This window comes from Uloborus diversus, chromosome 9 (assembly GCF_026930045.1).
Source record: "Uloborus diversus isolate 005 chromosome 9, Udiv.v.3.1, whole genome shotgun sequence".
Lineage (NCBI taxonomy): Eukaryota > Metazoa > Arthropoda > Arachnida > Araneae > Uloboridae > Uloborus > Uloborus diversus.
Genome location: NC_072739.1, coordinates 58,183,986 through 58,207,026, shown reverse-complemented (window position 1 = coordinate 58,207,026; position 23,041 = coordinate 58,183,986). Strand labels below are relative to the sequence as shown.

At 34.4% G+C, this 23,041-nt stretch overlaps 1 protein-coding gene across 1 annotated transcript in view; it reads right to left on the bottom strand.

The window, feature by feature from the left end:
- The window catches only part of LOC129230237 (chorion peroxidase-like), an 82,221-nt gene that overhangs the window by 10,514 nt on the left and 48,666 nt on the right, over positions 1-23,041 (bottom strand). The window contains 6 exon segments of the mRNA XM_054864638.1: positions 5,199-5,326; positions 8,406-8,538; positions 10,292-10,533; positions 12,125-12,247; positions 15,266-15,367; positions 16,016-16,183. Of these exon segments, the coding sequence (XP_054720613.1) occupies positions 5,199-5,326; positions 8,406-8,538; positions 10,292-10,533; positions 12,125-12,247; positions 15,266-15,367; positions 16,016-16,183 (896 nt within the window).

Here is a 23,041-nt window from a genome sequence, read left to right as displayed (position 1 = left end):
GTCTTATTTAGAGACGTACCGAGTACTGGGTACTCGGCCAAATCTTGATCAGGCACTCGGCGAATACCAAGTAGTTGTAAAAGATTATTTAGACATGGAAGTCTATACTACTATTGCAATGATTTCAAAATTCGTCACGTGTGTGTCGACGGTTCTTCTTAAAACATAATTGGAACTCGGTACTCGGCCGAGCACTCGGTCAAACTGCTACTCGGTACGTCTCTAGTCTTATTTGTGTCATTCAAAAAAAAGAAAATTTTAAGTTGCTCAAAAAAAAATCTTAATTTGTCGTATGATGTTCTGAATTTTACCGAATGATAAAATACGAGCATGAGCACAAACATGTATCTAAATATCATTATTAATTTTAAAAAAATCATAATAGTAATAATTTTAATGTGCAGTCTCTAAATTTATCGAATCACAAGAAAATTGTCGACAATGAACATTTTTGGTTGGTTTGTCACAGTGACCTGGACCTCCCATTGGGATGCCACAGCTTCAACAAGTGTTTTGAAACAATTAAGATTAAAATGGCAACAATTGAAGCCCTGTGTCTGTACATTGGTGCTTGGATTCGTAGTCGGTGAGATATTGATGCGTAGGTTTAGAGGAAAGTTCTGAACTGGTTAAACGATATAGGATGTACACTGGTTTTTACAATACATGGCCCAGCCCTAGCGGCCACTCCCTTAAACCTTTAATCCCCTTTTATTTTATTAATAATTAATATACAATCAACAATTCATTAATTAAAAATAGATAAATTTAACTAAATTTTACCTAGATTAATTCTTTTTCACACGTATTTTAATAAAAAGTTATCAAAAAAGTCTTCGGCTTGAAAGTTTTAAGCAGGTCTTTTATTAAACTTTATGTTGAGTTGATTTTTGGATGATAATCAATAATAAAAGGAATTCAAACAATTCCTTTTGTCAATTTAATACGACAATAAGTTTCTATTTTGTCATGACAAAATGGAAGCTTTCATAATTTAGCTACAGAAAGATTAATCATGATCTCAAAAAATTTTTTATAAAGATAAACTCAAAAAAAAAAAAAAAAAAAAAAGATGCATCGAATACATTCTGGCGATGCATTTTGTACGAATCCTTGTGAGACCCAGCCTGCTGAGTAAGATCAAAATCGCATAGTACTGTACGAATCGCTAAGAGATATAGTACTAAAGAAAATTTTTAATGGTCAACTGTTTTTGAATATAAGTTTAGTGAAGTGCTACTGACTTCCGGAACTAAATAATAAACTGATATTCGCGGGGAAGATGAAAGATTAATACACATAATACTTATTTAACTAACACGAGCAAAGAGCTGAAAATACACTTCCGTAAACAATCAACATGGCGATCGAGTGGCTTTTGGCTGTTGCCACTTTTTCGTGAAGCATCGTCGAAACCTCCCGCCTTTTACATTGTGCGCACGCGCAGTATCTGCTGATTGCATGGTGAACAAAGTATCTATTTTTAAAAATCATGAAAAACTTAAAATATTATGTCTTTTGTGCTCAAATGATGCATGTTTTTCGTTTTTCAGAAATTCTGTGAGGATCAACAGAAGTTTATCAGCAAAAAGTCGTTCAAGTCTCTTTTAATATTGATTTTCTTTGAGCTGGGTGTATCCGGGGGGGGGGGGGATCATTGCGCCATTAAAATTTTCAGAAGGGATTCTTTCGACATTTTTTTTCGCTTCTTTGGGGGATCTCGCTTCTTCGGAAGTTCAGTAGTTTTACAAGGGAGTGTTCTTGTGCTCTGGGGGGAGGATCCCTTGCTTAAAAAAAGCATTTTTTACAAAAAATATATTGTTTTACCGGCAGGATAGAAAACTGATTTTTTTTTTCACTTGAATGTTCTGAATACCGCACGCTCTTCGTGGAGAGAAGCGGTGGGGGGGGGGGGGGGGGGGGGGGGTGGAGCAATTGTTTGAAACTACGGTTTTGAATAAATATATTTATTTAAAAGGGAAAAAATCAGATGATAACAATTCAAAAATAGCTCATTTGAAATGGAAATCCAATCTAAAAGTATAACTATATTAAAGAAAATTGTCCGAAAAACTGATGCGTAACACCTGCAATGTAAGTTATACTAGGAGGAAAGAAAACAGCAAAAATCACTCTCACATTCGTTTTCGAAAGCCGGGGGGGGGGGGGGAATGACGGGCCTGCTGTTTTGTTTGTCAGTAGAAAACTATAAAGTCTTTCGAAAATGGTTGAATTCACTCCTCAAATACCTGTACTATTTTTTAGAACGTTGAATTGCAATTATCATAGATTTAAAAAACCATGGGCGCCCATATGAGGGGGAATGGGGGGCTCAAGCCTCCCCCCCCTTCTCCTTTAGAAATCAGAACTTTTTTGCTTTTAGTACTCTTTTCTTTACAAAAATGTAAAAACATTTCTTCTCCAACCGTTAATGAATAAGTTATTAAAAATGTGAAATTTCAATTACTCTAATCAACTGAAAACGCGGTTCCCATGTGGACAATATCTTGCAAAACCACAACGAATATATCTGAGCCCCCCCCCCTTCTTCAAATTTTGCATATGGGCGCCCATGTAAAAAGCTGTACATTACTAGAACTTTCCCTGCATAAAACCTACTTTTAAATTCTCCTCCGAAAAACCTGTACTGATATCAGTAGAAAATTTTCTAAGTTCAAATTATTCTCCTGTGACTGCATCTACCTGTCAAATCCCTGTGTTGTTTTATGCAAAGTTAAATTACCCTCCTAAAACCTGTTTATTACCTGCATTGTCCCTGCATTAAACCTGTATCCAAGTTTTCCCTTTGAAAAACCTGCATTAACCTTCCTAAAACCTGTAGTTCAATGCAGGTTTTATGCTGACATTTTTTCCTGGGAAATGTCAGCACTTTGCAAACTATAATGTTCAATTACGAGAAACACACGATATTTTTGTGTCACATGAAACCATACTGCGCACACGATAATGCTCGTGCAAAGAATTGAATGAAAGTCCCTTGGTTTAATAAAAATCCCTCTGCGCCCGAAACCTTAAGACGAATAAAATTATTCGCCCATTCTGGAGTTGAAAAAGAAGTTCTGTCCAGAACTAAACGAGCCTACTTTCCCGTTCTAGTATCGAATCAATAATCTCTAACTTAATTAAGACTGCAAATTATGTCAAACATACCCTTTAACATCTTAAGCTGATTTCTAAAAACAAAATATGTTTCGCGCATCTGATGAAATAGATATGTAGAAAATAAAAAAACGAACAAATAAAGCAGCAACACCTTTTAAACAAAGCATCTAAAATATTTTTCCTACAAAAAAATCATTGATCGCTTTCAAAAAGAAGAAAACGGTTGAAAATAATAAGCTCCCTAAAATAAATTTAAAAAAAAATCGTTTGTTAAGCTCTTTTTTCCGGGTAAAAATAATGTACTTCGGATTTTATATTTTAACTACCAAAAAGTAATTTTAAAAATAAATAAATAAATATACTTTGAAAGATTTGAAAAATTAATAAAATGTCTACTTAAGGAAATAATTTTCATCATCAAAAAATAAATAAATAAATAAAATCGTCTGCGCAGATATTTATGTTCAAACAACAAGTGCTCCGAATTTCGCTTTATTTGCCGTCGCCGAAAGTATAACCCATAAATCAAAACTTTAGACTGAAAACAATAACAAATCATATCAACAATCCTTATTTCATAGTAAAAATCACGGCTGCGGAGTCGGAGTCGAACTGATTTTTGGACAAAGGAGTCGGAGTCAAGAGTTGAAAGTTTTAATTGCAGACTCGGAGTCGAAGTATGTCACTCTCCCTCAATGTCTACAACTCTGCCAATGCCTGCGAAGTCGTAGTCGGACTGATCTTGCGATCAAGGAATCGAAGTCGGGAATTAAAGAATTTAAAATTCCTAGAGTCAAAGTCGGTCATTTTCCTTTCGAATCTGAATTTTCGCCAAAGCTACGGAGCCAGAGTCGGAGTCGTGATGTCAGTTTCCGACTAGTTTTGGGGTGCAGGAGTCGGAGTCAGAGGCCTTAAAATTCAAGAAGTCGGAACCGGGAGTTGGTCATTTCATTCCGACTCCACAGCTTTAGTTAAAACATTTACAATTTTAATTTATTCAAACAAATCTGCATTTAAGTTAGGGATCTATATTTCTCTGTTTCCCCGTAATTTCTAATTTTAAGATTTGAACTGTTCAAAATTGAACGAAAAATTGTTCAAATCAAAAAGAGCTTGAAAAGTTTTTTTTTTTTTTTTTAAAGTTTGTTTGAGGCTAATTCGCTTTTAATATATTATATTCGTCTTTAGTTTCCCCGTAAGCGGGCTAATATTAAATATTTTGAACTGCTCAAAATTGAACCAAAAATTATTCAAATCAAAAATATCTTTTCTATACATGTTTTTCATCAGGAGCTTTTTAAAACAAAGTTTTTTTGATGCAAATTTACTTTAAATTGGGGATTTATATTTGCATTAAGTTTCCCTGTAGACGCTAATTTAAAGTTCTTTGGGGGGGGGGACTGTTCAAAATTGAACAAAAAAACTGTTAAAATCAAAAAGTGAAATATGGGAATGAGGTGTCCTCGCCGAGATCTGTCGAAGGAAAAAAAAATTGTCCGAATCGGAATATTCACTCAAAAGTTATTAGAGGGGGGGGGGGAGGACAGACAGAGAGACAGATAGACCGACCGACAGGACGACAAACACACATTTTCCCAGTCTCAAAAGCTTACTTTCCAATTTTTATTTTTTCAATATTTTTATTTATTTATTTATTTATTTATTTATTGTTTGTTTTGTTTATAGCGATATTTTTAAGATGCATTAAGCCTTTTTGGTGCCTTTTTTCGTCTTGCTTTTACTTTTACGAGAAATTAACCTAAGAATGAGTTCTTTGAAATGCCGAAACACCTGTCTGCAATTTTTTGAAAATAGGTGCGTTTATATCGTTATTCATTTTACTTTTAATTTTTACAACGAAGGTATTGGTTTTTCTCAGACAAATTTTATTGATACTTTCCTTCCCAAAATCCTTTCCCCCGTTAATTCAATTTTCGTCGCATTTTTTCTTCTTTTTTTTTTTTGTGCTGCCTTGATATAAGATTAGTGTTGCATCCCAATGGAAAATTTTCTGCTGCACCAATTCTTTTTTCCGCATGCATAGATAACGACATAACAATATCTAAACTAATCACCTCTGATGATATGAAAGGGTCGTATGTTTGGGCTGGAGTGTTAATAAGACCACCAACCAAGTGATCAATAATTCCTGGTTCGTTGACTACGAAAGGATGTCGCAGTAACTGGCGTAACTCGATGGAATCTGAAAAAGAATAGAATGATGTAAAACTTCATTTAATCTAGACAAAAGAAGATGCGTTATAAATATGCAAGAAAACATGATATCGATGGACAAGTACCAACCACAGGTGAAGGGAAAAAATTTTAAGTGAAATATCATGTCTTAGACAAAATTATGAGGGTCAGTTTATTTTAAAAATAAAGCATTTCGTTACAGTAACTTCGAGTGATTTTCTTGAATGGTCGGTAATTGAATAATTCTTTCGACCGATTTAACAATCGAATAATGCTCTGTCTACTGATTCATGCGGAGTTTGAATAAGCTTTAATTTTAAATATTTGATTTCAACGGATGCATTTAATGATCATCTCTATACATTAAAAAAGAAGTAACGTCAAAGAAATCGTGAAAAGTTGTCTGTGGCGAGCCTGCGTACAGGAGATTCCATAGTACCTATATAACCTTGAAATTTTGTACAATCACTTCGAGCCCAGGGGGTTAACACCTGTTTTTTTTTTTATAATTCGAATTAATTTATTTTTCATAAATTTTTTCGCTAAAATTTCATATAAATTGCCCATTAAAAGGATGAAAGAGTTCTCACCTCCCTCAACATTCCATGTCGTTCGAAAGAGATTTTTTTTCTGGATCAAAAAAAGCTTGTACCAATTTTCTCAATTAATTAGAACAGCGAATGTAAGGGTTTCTCTTTAGGCGAATAGTCCTAACCTCCAAGGGCGCACATATAGGGGGGCAAGTGGGGGCTGAAGCCCCCCTCCCTTTAGAAATGAGAACTTTCTTGCTTTTAATGCTTTTTCCTTTGTAAAAATGTATAAAAATTCCTTTTCCAGCCATTAATGAATAAGTTATTAAAAATGTCAAATTTTAATATCTGTAATCTGTATTGAAATCGGTTTCGATGGGGGAAAATATTCTGCTAAACCATGGGTTTAATTTTTGACCCCCCCCCCCCCCTTAAAATTTTGCATATGGGCGCCCTTGCTAGGCTCAACTGAATTCAAGCCTAGCTAAAGAGCAAAATATGTTTCAAAAAACCATGAATTTGAAAGCGTCTTTTCACACGTACAAAACTGCCGTTTTGCAATGCTTAGAAGCCCCTTAGCACCCATGTGCAAGTTGGTACAAGTTAGTTTGGAACCCGGGAAAAGAGTGCTCTTCAAAGTGCTTTATTTTATTAATTAATTTATCAATTTTTCAATACCCCAGTTATGTATACTATTTCTACCAAGCAGAAGCGGATTTTAGGGGGGGAGGCAGGGAGCCCGGGCACCCCCTAGAAGGAAAAATTAATTTATTTCGTTTTTTTTTTAAATTGACTTCTCTATGTAACATGAAGAAATGTTTTACAGTTATTTAAAAAGAACACAAAAAAAAACTCAAATCTTATTTGAATAAAAGCATTTTTGTTTGATAAAAAGAAGTAATACTGGAGTCGGAGACATTTAACTTACTGGTTTGGAACTCAAGGGAATGTACTTAGTCTATCAATTCTTCTGTGGTGGAATTAGAAATTTATATTTTTTTAAAAAATGAGTGGAGACGTGAATCGAAAGGTTATTTCAACCCAGCAAGTTAGCAATTGCTTTGAAATTTGCAAAGGAGTAGCTTCTGAATTCTTCAATAAAACCTATGTATTATAAAGCTATAATTTTCTTATTTACACAATAATTGATAGTCAAAACACAAATTCGTTTAAAAAAACTCAAATGAGGTTTTTTTTAATTTAATAACCTTGTCCTTGTGTCAAAATCATTATGAAATAGTTACTAATTATATCCGCTCATTTTATAGCACCTCGGTGAGATTATATAGCGTTTAGTCTTTAATTGACTTAAATTGTTAAAGATTTTTTACGTCTCCAGTTAAGGCAGAAACGCGCATAGTATTTATGTACTCAATAGTAGATTAATCTGCTTTAAGGGATCCTGAAAAAAAGGAAAGAAAAAAAATAATAATTTGAACTTTGACACTTTGAAATGAAATTATGTTTTTCACAATCACGAGTGTGTGTATGTATGGAGGCATATGTGTTTGTATCTGTGTGCAGGCATGAGTGTGTGGATGTGTATGTGTGTGTTTGTGTCTTTGTGCAGGCATGAGTGTGTGGGTATACGCGTGTATGTGTATAGGTGTGTGTATGTATGCACGTGTGCGTAGGATATGGATGCAACCTTGAGACGGTTTTCCCTAAAGGAGCAGCATCGTGAGGCCGGTCGACGGTGGTGCTGCAGAGGAAGGCGGGGAGAAATAAAATCATATAGGACATCAAAACAGTCAAATGAGAACAATAAGCAATGTGATTGCTCAAAAAAAAAAAAAAAAAAACCATTTAAAAAAGGTTATGGAAACTTCGCTATGAAAAATTGAAAATAGGGGGGGGGGGGGGGTTGAAGCTTTTCAATTTCTTATGCCCCCTCCAAAAATTATTGCTGTATCCGCCCCTGCTATCAAGTTATTTTTGTTTTCGGATGGGAGCGAGATTGTAATGAGTTCTTCAGTTATTTCAGTTAAATTCCAAAAGAATTTCTGAAGCAAATTACTGGTGCTGCCATCTGTTTAAAACTAAGTGAACAATTATTTGCACTCAAATATATTGGAATTTACAGCGCAGATAGAAAGGAATTTTTACTTCGACCATTTGTTTAAACCTGTTGTTGCCACCTTCAACTTTATGACATCAATAAAAGTGATCATTTTATTTTTCTTGTAATATTGAAGCAACGTTGATCCAAACATCTTGCAATAAATTGCTAGTGCTGCCATCTGTTGTAGACGCGGAGAAAGTTAAAGGACTGTTTATTGGAAAAAAGAATTAAACCCATAAAACATGGCTTCTGACAGAAGATAAACGACCACAAGCCACGATAAGATAAATTATAAATAACGTAGAGTCTAAAATCTTACGATAAAACTAATTTGAAAAATCTCCTGGAAGGTCAGAACATTAGTCTGAAGCTTAAAGAAAAAAAAATTTAATATTGCCTTTTTGAAAAACAGTTCATTTAGCTTATTTCTGAGTTTTATGATTTCAGTTTTAACCTTAGTGTAGAAGGGTAAGAAAGCAAGCAAAACCATTTACCGACGAATTGGTGATATTTGTCATACAGTCTGACTCGACTCTGTATAAATGTATGGCCGAATCGAAATGCTGCGGACTGGAAAGCATTTGAGATTCCCATATGAGCGTTCTCGTCGTAACCGTACCAGTGACCCTGTTGGAAGATAGGAAGAATATGTCAGGAAATGTTTTTCGCACACATTACACATGCAGAAGAACGAAAAAAATCTTTAATACTCAGTACACACATAAAGCACCTAAAACAAAAACATTGTAAGTACCAAAATTTAAAAATTTTGGGATAACTAGTACAAATACTAGAGGAAGCTCTCATCTGTTTTGGAGCAAGAGCTCTTAATATCCCTGGTAGTAGTGATGGGCATAAACGAGAACTTCTGATAGTGTAGGTTTCAGGAATAGAGTACTTCTGATAATCGAGTGATTGGTAATCGAGATCTTCCGAAATCGAGAACTCGAATGATTGATACTGAGGTCTTTTGAAATCGAGAATTGGAACGATTGTAATTGAGTTCTTTCGAAATCGATAACTCGAGCGATTGACAATCGAGATCTTTTGAATTGAGGTCTCAAGCGATTGATTTCTCGATTATTTTGAATCGAGATCTCGCGCTGTGATAATCTAAAACTTGAGATGCGACATTCGTGAACTCGAGATGTGATAATCAAGAAGTCGAGAAATGATAATCAAGAACTCGAGGTACAATAATCGAGAACTCGAGTAGTGATAATCGAAAACTCGAGATTAGATAATCGATTACTCGAGATTAGATAATCGATTACTCGAGATCAGATAATCGAGAACTCGTGACAGTTGAGTTCTAGAATGATCTTGAATAATCGAGAGATTCGATTATGAGAACTCGATTATACCCACCGCTACCTGGAAGCAACTATGTTTAGAAAGACGTTTTATTGACGGCCTATAGTGCGACTCTGATAAGTTTCGCCATGTCCTTGACAATTTTAAACTCTTTTTTGGGTACACAGCACGAAAACCCATATTATAACAGGGTCGATTTTATGCTTTAAATCAAAATCCCATTACCAGTGTTCAGCTACTTGCTGCATCCACCAAAATTTCTGGATGAACTGTCCATCGATACATCCCTTTTGCGTTTGAGAGTTCAATTATTGCATTCGGATGATCACCCTTGAGAAGAGATAAAATGGAGGGAATGAAGACTTTCATTCGTGAAGCAAAGACCCCAAGTCACGTGATAGGTTTTTATTGCGAAGCGTTGGAAGAAATCCGGTTTCTTTCGCTGGTTTCTCGCAAAACGTGTCAACGATTCGTCGCTGTTGACCCCGTGACTTGGAGTCTTAGCCTCAGCTTTTGCTAAGCCAATGATTGGACTTGCTCCCTCCAATAAGTAATTCCTGTTCTAAGTGATCACTTGAAAAACGTCAAGTTTATAAACTGATTTCTACACCAAAATATTGCGAAATGGCAATTTTCCAGCTCCGCTATGTTTAGCCTGGAAGCAACATTTTTGCGTGAAGGGGTTGTCAATATTCGCTACACGCAGATGTGGGTCTTCTTAGTAGACCGTCATGTTGTGAGAAAAAATGTTTCGGAGGGGGTATGGCTAAACTAAGGAGTGATTACATAGTAAATTTTAATCTTTTTTCATGGTCAAAAAGGAAAATTTATGAGTTTCGGAAGGTGATATATTTCCGCAAACCACCCTCCACCTCCTAGATACGCCTCTGTTATTAGATTATCCGCACGAAATCCTCTTTCTTATTTTCTCTGGTGTGCCTTGAAGAACGTTGTGTACGCCACATCAGTAAATTCTAAACTGCACAATATCCTTACATCGAATTCCATATCCATATTACCCTATTCAAACATCCTTATTTTTTCATAGATGTAGCATACTGCTTACCGTTTGTTGCAAAGTAAGGTTATACCTCTGCCTATACACAGGGCCCAGTAAAATAGGTAAAAACTCGTTGTAGGCGATGTATTGGACTTGTGCTGCTATGATGTGCCTCGTCTCTTGGTAGAGCCTTTCGTCCTCCCAGTGTCGATTCAACTTCGACAATATCCTGGCGATGCGGTTGTGGTGTCGTACATACAACGTGTGGAGCACGGTCAGGTGGATTTGCTCGTTCACTCGCTCGTCACCTTGAAAATAAGATGTAAACTTTAAATCCCAGCACGTTCAAAAATTACGTGTAAATAAATGATTTATTATTGGTTTTGCAGATTTAACAGTCGGTTTGATTGAGCCAACACAGATAGGACAAAAATTAATTATCATCATTCGACAAAATTTCAAGTTCCATTCGGCTAATTGTGAATTTCCGCACACCCAAAAAATTTAAGTTCGGAACGACCTTGGCTCTGCATAGTTTTTAACCCCCGACACACAAAGGAAGGGGGTTATAAGTTTTACGTATCTGTGTATCGATGTATATCTGTGTATCTGAGTATCTGTGTATCTGTCTGTGGCACTCTAGCGCCTAAACGGATGGACAGATTTTGAAAAACTTTTCTTTGTTCGAAAGGAGAGTTGATCGAGAGTGTTCTTAGCTGGGTTGCGTTTTTGGTTGACATTAATAATAACGAATATATTAATTAAAAACCTCTAAAAGGTGTTTTGCGATTTTTACAGTGAAAACATGTTTAAATATGTAAAAATTTAGTACAAAACAAAGAGTTATTTTTTCTACGTCTTATAGAATATGCTTGGAACTTCCATGTTACATAGAATTCAAATTATGACATTTTTAAAAGCAGATTTTAAATACGGCTAAGCCTTTATTCAAGCGATTGGTAACCGAATTCTTTGTTGGCCGACGAGGAAAGAAAACGCTGACAGTTTGTTAATAATAAAAGACAGTTTATTAATATGTGAAGTTAACAAATTAATTTCAAGATTGAACTTAAGCACGCATAGAACTGATACTGAGGAATGTTGAAAATCTACAGTTCAAAATTTAGACGCTGTGTATTATTCACGTGAATTCTTTAACCCCTTAACCCTTCAGGACTCCATCCTCAAATTAAAGTCGATATTCTAATATTTTTATTGCAAAACCTTGATCCACCTAATCTATGCAGTTGAATTCCACTCCAAGTAAAGTCCCTACGGAATAATGTGATTTAGTGTATTACTCTTACAAGACCAGCAGTAGGTCAGTTGACTCATTATCCTCGCCTTCCCACATCCTTACAGATTTCCCTGTCTAATTTTAGTGATTACAATTTCCAGCGAAAATGTCTTTTGCCATCATCATCAACAAACCCGAAGAAGATCAAGCGTACAACTTTACGCAGTACAATATTACATTCGGGAACATTGACTTACTTATAGCTTATAGGCAATTACATGTGGCTTTCTGAATTAGGAAATGAGGTGAATCAATTTTCTTTAAAATCTCATAAAAACGAAACAAAAAATGTTGTTTACCATGATGTTTTAAAATTAACAATAATCTGCATAATATTTAGTTAAGATCGATAATTTTTCAACCCGAACAAGGTCGGGGCGGGTCGTTAGTACATAATAGTTTTTAAAAACATTATTAAATACATAAGTAATTTTATGTTTACTTACATTTTTATTGAATTTTTTTAAAAAAATTTTGTTAATTATGTAAAGAAAATAATTTAACAATTTCGGGATTATTGAAATAAAGAAAAAACGAATAGTTCGTAAGCGTGCTTTAAAACTACAACTGTAAAAGACGTTAACAAAATATTGCATACACACCAGCCAGAAAGCAGTACAAGCTTCTTGGTCTTGCAATGCAGTCTTTTTCAGGAGTGTCTGTTAGCGGCGGCAGCAGTTCTTTTAAGCCTAAATCACCAAATTTATCCCAAGTCCTCATCAAACCTAGAAAAATGTTTCTTGTTTCATAATCCTTACAGAATTATCTGGTAATATATTTAATTAGCATTTCATGTTTTTCGTCCCCATTCTCTGCGAAACAAAAAAAAAAAAAAAAAAAAAAAAAACAGCACCTACAGCCCCTGGCATTTATTTGAATTAATGTCTTGTATTTAAAATATGATTTTCGCAATCTCGACTAGCGATTGGATTCTACTCTTGGGTTTCTTTTCTCTGGAATGGAATGAAAACATTAATTTACAAATAAAAAGATTATTATTTTCAAATAAACGAAACGATAAACTAATTGAATATGTTTGAAAATGTCTCGTGCTAAAATCTGCAAAAGCTGTTTCAAAAGTTTATTTCTCAAATCCATTACAAGGAGTGGTTAAAATAGTATTTGAAAAGCCTTCGTAGCTTACTTATGCCCAAAACCATTTATACTTGATTAAAACACAAGTAAATGAAGTGTCAATAAAAGCATGATTAATTGGTTGAAATTATTAAAATTTATAAACAAAATCAAAAGTGAGGTTCATGATTTTTATTGTTCTCGTGAGAAGAGACAAAAGATGATTTTCAAATGCATTGACACATTAGGTTAGACACAATTTGAAAACTTTTGTTGTTATAAACATTAAAAGTTTCCTAGGTATAAATGCCTTACAATTTACAGCTTTCTAACCAATTGATTATTTGTGAGTTAATTTGCTTAGATTTTAGAAATTCCAAAAAATTTCTTCGCAAGTCACCGTTTTTCTCATGAGTGTTACCTTTATAAACCTTATTTTAGATTCACCTTCTGTGAAATGAATAATCTAACAAATCTTGATTAAACCATCTTAAATACTCAGTAAGTCAAAACGGTATAAATATTTAATTATTTAAGAAATTTTAAGTAGTAAAAATGTTTTTTCTAATGAGTGTTACTTTGTTTCCTAAATAAAGGGTAAAGTTAACGATATTAAATTAAACACTAAATGTTTTCACTGCAATTATACCATGAATAGCAAAAAAGAACTCAATATTGAAACCAATTTGTTAAAGATTCAAGAAAAAGTTTATTAACGCAAATGCTAAATTTTAGCTATAGTAACACTCACGAGAGCTGGATTCATTAAATTATTTATTGCTACCTTTTGGCAATAATTCTTCTAAAATATCTAGTTATTTGAATACCAATTTTTGATAATTAGAGTCTTTCCTAAACAATGCACACAAATTGCATTTCTGCAAAAACGTTAGCTTTGTGTCAGTGTTTACTTTTCAATTTTTAATAAAAGTTAATTTATTATATATCTGTATATCTGTGAAAAATATATCTCTTTGATAAAGGTACGAGTTAAAGATAATATGATATCTACAACAATGGATGTACTCTAATGCACTTAATAAAAAATACAGTACTGCCTAATTGTACGTTTCTATACTTAAAACACTATCTTTATCTTTACTAATAATAAAGCTGAAAGTCTCTCTGTCTGTCAGGACCTCTGTGATGCGCATAGCGCCTAGACCGTTCGGCCGATTTTCATGAAATTTGGCACAAAGTTAGTTTGTAGCATGGGGGTATGCACCTCGAAGCGATTTTTCGAAAATTCAATGTGGTTCTTTTTCTATTCCAGTTTTAAGAACAAAATTATCATAATATGGACGAGTAAATTGCGAAATTATCATAACATGGAACCGTAACACGGGCACAAGCCAATTGGCGAGATACGAAATTATCATAATGTGGAACCGTACCATGGGTACAAGCCAATTGGCGAGAAAATTCACCATACATTATTTGTAAATATACAGGCGAACCAAAAACCTCTTAATTTTCCTATTACGGGCAAAGCCGTGCGGGTACCACTAGTTTATTATATATCTGTATATGTGTGGAAAATATATCTCTTTGATAAAGGTATGAGTTAAAGGTAATATAATATCTATAACTATAAATATACTGTAATGCATTTAACAAAAACTACATTACTGCCTAATTGTACGTGTCTATGCTTACAACACTATTAAAAATAAATGAGTAACACTCATGTAAGATGATTAAAATACTCTTTACATTGAATTGTTCATTTCAATGTACAACGTATAAGGAATAAATATATCTATTTTTAGACTTACACATTCTTAGAAAAAACAAATATGGCTTCCCTAACAGTGCTGAAAACTACAATAAAGAAATATTTTGCACGTAAAAAAGTATTTAATTCCCTTGGGTAACACTCATGAGTTGCACGTAGGGACGCAAACTTCATTGAAATTTTAAGCTGTTAGATAAGCAGTTCAGTAAAATATATTTCAGCTGCGTGTAACTAACAAATATTACTTCTTTCTTCAATGAACAAAAGTAAAAAAAAAACTGCTTGAAAGTGTACAAAAAATATTTAGGAAATGTGAGTTTTCTAGTGAGGACAAGGAAATTTCCTTTACTAGATAACTAAAGTAATAGAAAAGGCTTATTAATCTACGATCATGAAAAAAAAAAGCACCGAACTCAACGAATTGAGTGTGAAACAACGCCTCACTACATGCATTTCCAGTGCCAAAAAAATAATTTCATCAATATAAAAATGAATGGATAAAGTCAGGACTATAAACTGTCAATCGTTTTGAAAATCACCCCCAAAAGGTTAGCTGGACATTTCGCAAGAAGTAAATGCAAGTTCATATTTTTATTTATTCGTTAAAACTGTCTCTGAGTATGGCAACAATCAGTTATCTACAAATTCATATGACGATTCGTAATGATGCCTCTACGTTAGGATTTCCCAACTGTTAATTTGTGAATTAAATGTTTTTTTTAATCTATTTGCCTTCATTACTCCGCAGTTTATCATCACCTTATATAAAATACCACGCTTGACCCCCTCTTCAAGGGACACTTAAACGAATTTCGAAAACTTACATCGGAGGGTTTGAACACTTCAGCAAAATGTGAAGTAACAAAAAAAAAAAAAAGAGGTACATGCATGTTTTCCAGGAAAATAAAATTATATCCAACTAATATGTTCATACCTTTTGTTCCGAGTCGCAGCTTTGTGGCTAACTCGTCAGTAGAACCATATAAGAAATTAGCGTCGATAGAAGCTGTCTGCAAGTTAATGTGAACCCTGGGACCTGAAAAATCAAAAAAATATTTACCACAATGCACGATTACTAACGTAGAAGACACATTCGGCTCGACCGATTATCTGCAACCGTGAAATCTGCGTAAAAATAAACTTATTTCGATTTCATTAAGAATATACACATTAAAATTTTTATCTGATACGTATTAAGATTTTTATCTGAAAGTAGGTTTTAGGGAGGAAAAAAAAAAACGTATTCTGCTTGACTGATTATTTGCGACCCAGGAATCTGCGCAAAAATAAACTTCTATGAATGCCATGACGAGAATAAACACTAAGTTTTTTATCTCATACACACTAACATTTTTATCTCAAAGTACGTTTTAGTGAGAAAAAAAAATGAGCTTTTTCTCTTTTCAAATGAATGGTACAATTTCGTTAAAACAACACCACACCAAAAATGCGGCCTGGTATAGTTAAAAGACAGAAATAAACGGATTATGTTGCACAACCGAAAAATTTGAAAACTGTTCATTTCGTAGTGCAATACTTTTCAGCTTTCATTACAAATCAACTGTTTTTTAAATATTGGTGCAAAGTTTGGAAGCACTGACAAAACTCTCAGATTTTTTAGATGAACTAAAATAGTATAAAGTTTTCAGTGGGGGAACGAAATGTAGGTCTTAAATTATCTCACCAAGAGCACACCCAGGTAGGTGTCCTGCCATCGTTCTCTTAAAATCCATACAAGTGACATCATACTTGGAGTAGAACGGGTCATTTGCAGGGATTTGTAGAGGCATGCAGTACTTGTGTCGAAGAGCCGGTGGTACTTTACAGCAGGCGATTTCAATTTCATTCTCATCTGGAAAAAAAAAAAAAACTACATATAATCGCTATGCCTATCTTTTTCAAAAAGCCATAGCCATAGATAATAGTGCAAAGCTCTAGCAAAAACGCATCTATTGTTGTATTAATACATCAACATCAAAAGTAGTAAACCTTTTTTTCGGGGGAATGGGGGGGGGGAGAGTTAGATGAGGGGAAATAACTTAAAGGATTAGAACTGTACTGTGACGCCAAGATTAAGAGGACATTTTTATTTAAATCAATTTTGTTCTTTTTCAGGCCTCATTTCCACGAAATTTCCTAATTTACAGACGGAAAACGTTTTGTATGCTTTTCATTTTCATGTCGAAAGGACGAATCTTTCTTACGTCAGATAAATTTTGTTTGCAAGTCAATTAGAACGTTTCTAAGTCAATTAGAGCGTTTGTAATTAACGTTTAAAATACAAAAAAGGCCCAAGCAGTGTTCCTTTGTTTGTTGATAAACATTATGGATCTTCTTTATTCTTCTGTATGGTTTTTTGCGTTTTTGAAGGAAAATTACAGTAACACCCCTTGTAACAGACAGCTCTCAAATGCGAACACCCCTCTTATGCGACAATTTTTAATTATCCGATTCCAAGGCAAATAACATTGTAAAACCCCTCTAATGCGGACACTAACGGGGAAAAAATTGTCCCGTTAGTGTCCGCATTAGAGGGGTTTTATTGTAGTATTATTTTTGACTTGTTGGTTTTTCCATCGCAGTTTTCATTCCTCTCATAGATTTCTTTGTCGTTCTTATGATATATTAGCGACTAGATTTTGATTACCGGTTCCATTTTATTCTATGTTTTAGATTTTCGACATTTTTGCTCACATTTACTGTTCTATTATTAAAATCGTCTTAAATACGATTCGTCCACTGTACAAATAAGAATCGTAAATGTTGTACATTTTACAGCAATCAAAACTCACTTTTAAGACAACAGTTTTAAAAGTAAAAAAAAAACTGCACTTTGTCTAAAAGTAAACGGAAAATGTATTTGGCTTATCCCTCCAAGAAGAACGCTTTCACGCCGGATTAAAAAGTAAAAAGATAGGTGAGACACTAATCACAACTATTCAAATTTCGACCACAAGCGAAATCAGTGTTGATAAATAGAACCATTTTAACGAAATATTACTTACAATTTCAGTCATTGCAATTTTTGGCATGAAAGAATGTATTCAAATCTGGAATTAATCATTAGTTTTTTTTAATTTATTTTTTCATGTTTTTTAATCTTTTTAGCTTTCCCATGACAGCTGTTGTTGCTCACTTTGTTACGCTTGGAGTATTACATTCCATTTATTTTCTCTATGAATGGTTTTGTGCCGCAGCAAATGTTTTTTTTTTCGTTAAAAGGATGAGTTTAATGCAGCGTTTCTCAACCTTTTTTGACCCGCGGACCGCTAAAATCTTGTGAAAACCCGGTAAGGTTTTTTCTTTTTTAAAAATAAAAGAACAAAAAAAAAAAAAAAAAAAAAACTTTTTTTATTACAAACAAAACTTTTTTCTCTTTTTACCCCTTTTTTTATACAAAAAAAAAAAACTGAAACTGCTTCATCAGTTAATTTAGTGGCTTTACAACCGAGGGCGGGGAAGGAAAGTCCTCCCCGGGTACTCCCTTCGGGGGTTGACCCCTAAACTGGATTTAAGAGTTTATGAAAAAAATCAATAATTCAATTCTTAAAATTTTCCATGAAAATATGTTAAATTATATTTAAACTATCAAATTTCCTTTTTAATGGAGCGCAACAATGCGGCGAGGGGGAGGGACGATTACAAATGCATCCAGGACAAATTTTACATAAAATGCTCTCATGTAAACTTTTGTCCACATGAAAGAAAAAAAATTGGTCTTGAAAAATTGTATGAACTTAATCTTTCACAAAACTTCAAAAGGTTTTTTTTTTTGGGGGGGGAGGGGGGAAGACACCACAAATAATCACCTCGGGTAACACCCGTTCTAGAAACGCCCCTATTTAATTTTAAAAATTTATTATCATTTACTCTCAGTAATATTTAAAAGTAAAAATAAGAAAATATTTCTTTAACTCTCCACAAGCGAATAAAAGACCACAAAATGCATTCAAAGTAGTTAAAATGTAAACGTGAAAATATCGTATGAAATGTTAGTATTTTTTTATTTAAGAAATTGGAAAAACCTCTTTTGAGACACCCGAAAAGTGTTTGGCAAAACATTTAAGTTTTTTATGCGTTTCGATCAAAGGAAGCGCCATTGCAATAACACCTATGCCCTAACAAGGAAATATATCCGGATGAATGAAAATTTCTTTTTCACCGCTATGTCACTGGGCGGCTTCCTTAACCTGAGGAAAATAATTTTAATTAAAGATTCAAAACATATAACAATGTTTTTGGCATGCAACCTTCGTGTTTTCATCTTGCGATTAATTAGATCGATGAAAATATTGCATCGAAAGCCGACTTAAAATTTACGAAAAATAATGTCTCAACAAGAAAAAGTAAATATTTTATTAATCCAATGTAAGACTTTTGGATCAGTATGGCTACGCCTTCCACAGGAAGCGGTAAACTCACTGTTCACCTTGACACCCTTTGTATAATTTGGCGTGGTTCAATTCTGTCAAAAATTAAAAGTATTGTCTTCCTCAGCATCAGGAAGTTCAAGAGAGTTAATATCCATTTTAATCGAAATGAAGGTCGGGAAACTGTTTCGGGCGTAGTTAGCATCTATTAAAAATAAAATCGATCTGTTCTACATTTAGTTGCAAGACAGTCCTGAAACGCTAATTTAGCTAATTCGAACCCGTACCATGTGGCTGTCCGAAAACGATTGTTGCCAGTATTTTATCCAATAAAACGCGTTAAAGTACGAAATAGTCACCTCAAGGAACATCTGCTACAGTTCTAGACAAAATATAGGACCAAGAAAGAATCGTGAAAAATATTAAAGTAAAACAGTAAAATTTGTTTTGAAAAGAAAACATTTTTAAACGAGGATCGTGTTTAATATACTTTACGTAAAATTGTATTGAAAAACTAAGTTTTTCCTTCCTTTTGCATAGTAAAGGAAGTATTGTATTCGCAAAAAAAATTTCACTCAAAAATCGGCCTTAATTTCCATTTTGCTCTCCCCCGAATGAATATGGAGTTTTTTTTTTTTTTTTTTTTTCAACCTGACCCACGTGGATAAATTCCTAAGAACGTAGAGACACCCGAAATGTCCATTTTGACGATCTCCGAGTTAATTACAACGAGTTTTCTCGTGACGTCCGTATGTAGGTATGTATGTATGTCGCATAATTCAAGAACGATATGTCCTAGAAAGTTGAAATTTCGTACATAGACTCCTAGTGGGATCTAGTCGTACACCTCCTTTTTTGCGTATGCGTTCCCGTAAAGGTTTAGGGGGCCCCGGCCGAAAGGTCAGTACTCTGGAAGCCCTAGATGGCATAGCAGAGCGGGGTTCCCTGTTGTGTACCTCCTTTTTTGGTTGCATTCGGATGTTCCAAAAGGTCTTTTACACCTTTTTGGAGGGAAATCAGTGTTAATTTAAATGCAAACTCAAGTGGTGTTCAGGGCCGCAGAGAGCCAAGGCGGGCCCCTTGTCAGTTATGTCACCGAGCCCCTCCTGCCCCCCCCCCAAAAAAAAGAAGAAAAAGAAAAGAAAAGCTGAAAAAGAGAAAAGAAACAGGAAGAGAAGAAAAAAAGGGGGAAAAAGAAAAGAAAAGAAAAGGGGAAAAAAAGAAAAAAAGTGGGGGAAAAAGAAGAAAATCAAAATTGCTTACTAGAAAACAATTAGCTCTGTTTTAAGTGCCATAAGAGTAAATATCAAAAGAGTAAATTTTACTTAATCTTTACGTTTTCTCTTATTCGGAGTTTTTTCCTCCATTCTTCTTTCTTCTTTTTTTCTTTCTTTCTTTCTTTCCTTCTTTTCTTTCTATCTTTTTTTACGTCAGTGTCGCCTCCCCCCTCGCAAGGTCCGGGACCCTAGTTTAAGACTAGGCTGACATGTCCTCTCGTCAGGCCTGGTGGTGTTATAATTTGGTAAACACTTGGCGATATATCGCCAAGGTTTTGGTTGCCAAGTTTCGTCGCCTACCTGGCGACAAAAATTTGGCGGTTTTTTTTTTTTTTTTTCTTAATCTGGTTGCAATTTGGCCACTGTTGAAGATATTTAGAAAGATAATCATTGAATAACATTAGAATTGGTAATAATTAATCTGTATAAAACGCTTTTTTTTTCGCTTCGGTTCACAACAAACTTGGGGTGAAAATATTTAAAGTGTTTCTTTGCTTACTGCAAGTCCAAGACCCTATTATCATTAAATTAGCGTAAAAGTAAGTCATGTTATGCACACATCAGCTCGTTGTACCTTAAGACCATGTTTTTGCGTTGAACATAAAGAAGATGCTATACAAAATTGTAAGGCAACAAACAATAAAGTTAATAGTCAGTGATATTGCTTTTATTTTGTATGAACTTAATCAATCTTGAAGTCATAGACTCCTATAATTCCTTTGAAACTTCTTTTGAAACCTTTTCCCAAGAATGTCGTATGACTTTTTTCAGTTCACACTTATTCTTGCAACATTTCCCGCTTGCGTTAATATTACGCACTAACCTGTCCCATAAGTTCTCATTTGGATTGGTATTGGGCCTTTTAGCACACCAGTTCAAAAAACGCCCTTAATCGATCTGAAACTACGCCTTTGTGTGGCTTGAGGTATGAGCGGAAGCATTGTCTTATAAAATAAGTATATGATAAGGACGTTGGCAACATAACAAGAACAAGAACGTTTTAACATTCCCAGAAACAGTTTTTGATTTTATTAATGCAATGTTAGTGACTTCGCCAGCAACAAGGCGTGCCAACACCTTCACTTTCCCTTCCGAACTGAAGCTTTGTATGGGGCCCTGACGCATATCGTACCAATAGCATTAAAAGTCGTCTGTCTTGACAACGTTGGATTTTTTTCGCTAGAGAATACCGAATTTTGTCTGCAAATGCCGCTTAAATTTTCACAAATGGTGGACAGAACTGATTTTGCTTTACCATCAATGGATGTATCCCCTTCATTTTCGCATATCGTCGATAAGGTTTCGTTGATATTACTCACCATTTTGTTCTACTTGAACACGGAATTTCCAGATCTCCGACAATCGTCTCTGAAGACACAATTTTGTTGGTAACTCTATTTAAAATGAGATTGTTTTGTCGAGGAGTTACAGAACTTGTCCTCCCAGGAGTTCGTTTTTGGAAGTATTTTGCAGAGAGTTGCAAAAAATTATTAATAATAGTGTTTGACCTTTCCAATTTATCAATAATAATGCAAGAACTTAGCCCACAATAATAAAATGCAAGAATCTATCTGTTCGTCTTCTCTTCCGGGCAGTGGTTTTACCGAAACCCATGTTGAAACACGCTCGCAGTGATGGAAGCTACAAGCTAGAATAAGAGCTTTGGCTTCACTCTAAGCAACACAGCATCGGTCATATGCACCTGGAATAAGATTGGCAGATTCGCCTTATAATTTTTTTCCAATATCAATCTTGATGCAAAATACAGGTCAGTAAAATTTCGCAAGCATATATCAAAAGAATTTGGTGACTGGCAATATCGCCTCAATAAATACGTTGAAAAACCTTTTTTTCCTATCAACATTCTTTTTGGTCAGTTTTTGTTGTTGACCTTACATTTTTGTCCGAGACTACGTAAGATCTCAAAGTAAGATATTACATAAGAATAAAAACAGAATTCGCTAGATCTTAACGATTCATTTCCTCGTCAAATTTAAGGGACCGCTTAACGCAGGAAATTGGAGCAAACTGTGCGTGTGTGCGTGTCTGTGTGATTTTCTTCTCATTGGAAACACGAAACCTGAAATAATTGAAAAACAGAAATTTCGGGTTCGAGACCCGTCACAAATGACTTTTGCAGATCCTCTACATCTTGTTTACCCCTACTTTTCTACATATATTTCACTTTTCATTTTAAAAATCTAGGGCGCTCTTCAGGCTTGTGCTCGGGCCTACAAGTGTCCCCCCCCCCCATTGTACACGCTCCTTGATATGTGTTACGCATTCTTAATTCTTATATTCACTGTACTTGCTGTTTAAAACAACATTAGCTGCCCCGTTACCAACACCTACCATCATTTCAAGTATAAAAGAAGTGCAAGTGAACTACTTTCATCTCTCAAAATTTCACGATGCCAAAAAAAAAAAAAAAACTAACGTGTCGAGAAACAATAAAACAATAAGTTAAAAAAAAAATCTGCAATGTAAGGAAATTCGATTGGGAAAGGAGGGCGTTTTTTATCATCCTTGCCCTAGAGGCAATGCATCCAAGCGTGCACGATTTAATTAATGAAAGTGAAATATCGAATCTAACAAAAAATCGCTTCAGAACTATTTAGCATGCTTATAATTTAGGTAAACCTAAGCAACTAGAGAAAAAAATAACTGGGAAAACGGAATGTCACTAAATTCCGAAAAATCTGACGAAATGCATAATTATCTTGAAATAAAGAAAGTTTCTTCATACTACATTGACAAGTGACTTTCATAGTTCGTTATTTCAATTTCTATTGCTAGAATTCTAATATTGACACGACTAACAGAATTTACTTGTCATCAGAAAATGGCGTTGATTTATTTATTTCACGGAATTCTCTTCTTCCGTAGAAACAACTAAAACTTATCATGCCTTAAAATTCTATAAGGTGTGCTGCTTTGATGATTTTGAGTCTGTTTTCTATTTAACAAATAAAAACCTTTCTGCTGAAAATTAAAATAATCAGTTATCCAACGTTTTGAAGCACAAAAAAATGCCGATTACAGCAGACACGTGTTTCGGTGTTA